We start from the raw sequence: 1,878 nt of genomic DNA, 5'->3' as shown, positions 1-1,878 counted from the left end.
GGACACGAACCGCGGTCGACTACGTGGGAGTCCAGCGACATAGCCATTACGCTAACTGCTGGTTCCCTTTTTATTTATTTTTTTGGAGAGGTTTTTGCTATAGGGTGTGTACGCTTGCCAGACAGACAGAGAGAGACAGAGAGATAGAAAGCGAGAAATCACTCCCCAGAGGGGATGGCCATGCTGCAATCCCTTCTCCTCCATTCTCCTCTCGGGATCTTGGGCGGGCACGCACACGCACCCAGCATGAGTTTAAGCCACCAGGTCTGGTACTCGAACTATGGTCAACTACATGGGAGTCCAGCAACGTAACCATTATGCCATCAGCTGGTCCCACTATTATTTCTTTATAATTTGCTATAGGGCACACATGCTCATCACAGAAATAAAAAGAGGGAGAATGAGAAAGCAAGCTGCCAGGTCCAGGACTCAAGCCACGGCCCCTCCATGTGGGAGTTCAGCACCTGAACCACCATGCCACCTGCCAGCCCCCAGAACTGAATATTTCAGCTGAGACCATAGGAACCACAAAGCCAAAACCGTTGAGTACCTGGCCTATTTTTACAGAAAATATCTGAGGCCTCTGCCAGTCTGGTGTGTGGAAAACTCAATGAATTTCTTTCATCTAGACCACTGATTTCCAGCGGGGGCGATTTCACCACCCAGGGGACATTCATCCGGAGGTATCTGTGGTTGTTGTAACTGGTGGTGGTGGGGGGAGGGGTGCATCTGGTGAGTATAGGCCGGGGATGCTATTCAAAATCCCTCAATGCACAGGACAGCTCCTTGACCAAGAACTGTCCAGCCCAGAGTGTCCAGAGGTGACACCTGACATGGGTAGGAAGCTATGCTGGCCTGACCACTTGACACCAGTCCTCCTCCCTGGTCAAAATGTTTTCTGCGCTTCTTTGCCTCTAACTCCTGGGCAGAATCAGATGACAATAGGGGTTCTTGTCCTAGGTAGGGATGTCCCTTCAGATGCATGGGTCAGTTCCTTCCCTCCCCTGGCTCACAAGGGCAGAGACTCGGGTGAGCCAGCTCCTCAGAGTCTCAGCCATGCAGACCATGAATGGGCCAGTCTCCTGGGACTTTGACTCTAGGCCAGTTCGTTCTTCTTCTTTTTCTTTTTTTTTTTAGAGAGAGCTTTTTGCTACAGATCACATGTGTTTGCAAGAGAGACAGACAGTGATAGAAAATGAAAATTCACCCCCAGCGGGGATGGCTATGCTGCAATCCCTTCTCCTCCATTCTCCTCTCGGGATCTTGGGCACACATGCACATGCACCCGGCATGAGTTTTAAGCCACTGGGTCTGGGACTTGAACCGCGGCTGACTACTTGGGAGTTCAGCAACATACCCATTATACGATCTGCTGATCCCTGGGCCGGTTCTTAGAGATCACACACAACTCAGACCGAACACAGCAAAACAACTTGCCAAAAACACAGCAACTTTAATCCCCAAACCAAGCCCCCCACAGGGTTTACAGCGACACGGCTGGACAAGAAGCTGAGTGTCTCGACCTCCCAGGCTCACCACAGCTCTGCTGCCCGGGGGGAGTAAGTGGCCTTTCCTTCCTTCCCTCCACACCAGCCTCTCCAAGCGGGCTCTTCCCCTTCTGCCTTCAGTTCAAGGTATGCATGTCTTGGGGTGCCTGGGACCCTGAAGCCACAGGCTCTTTTTCTTCCCCCCTCTCCCTCTCCCTCTCCCATCGTTTCTCCTTGTCGAAGCTCTGGGTCCCCACAGAGCAGTAATACATAGCCTCGTCCTCAGGCCGCAGCTCCGAGATACTCAAATATCCCCTGTTGTTGGCCACGTCTTTGGATCCAGTGAAGCGAGGGGGCCTCTTGAGGTCTTCGTTCTCATCTGAGAAGTGTC

The 1,878-nt window shown here is 52.2% G+C and overlaps 1 protein-coding gene across 1 annotated transcript in view; it reads right to left on the bottom strand.

Moving 5' to 3' along the window:
• Positions 1–1,476: 1,476 nt before the first annotated feature.
• Positions 1,477–1,878, bottom strand: part of VPREB1 (V-set pre-B cell surrogate light chain 1) — a 798-nt gene continuing 396 nt past the window's right edge. The window contains 1 exon segment of the mRNA XM_006140222.2: positions 1,477–1,878. This exon segment is cut by the window's right edge and continues 7 nt beyond it. Coding sequence (XP_006140284.2) covers positions 1,625–1,878 — 254 coding nt within the window. The 3' untranslated portion in view covers positions 1,477–1,624.

The sequence above is a fragment of the Tupaia chinensis genome, unplaced genomic scaffold (genome assembly GCF_000334495.1).
Source record: "Tupaia chinensis unplaced genomic scaffold, TupChi_1.0 Scaffold000024_1, whole genome shotgun sequence".
Lineage (NCBI taxonomy): Eukaryota > Metazoa > Chordata > Mammalia > Scandentia > Tupaiidae > Tupaia > Tupaia belangeri.
Note: the sequence above shows the minus strand (reverse complement) of the source record. Positions and strands in the feature narration are given on the sequence as shown.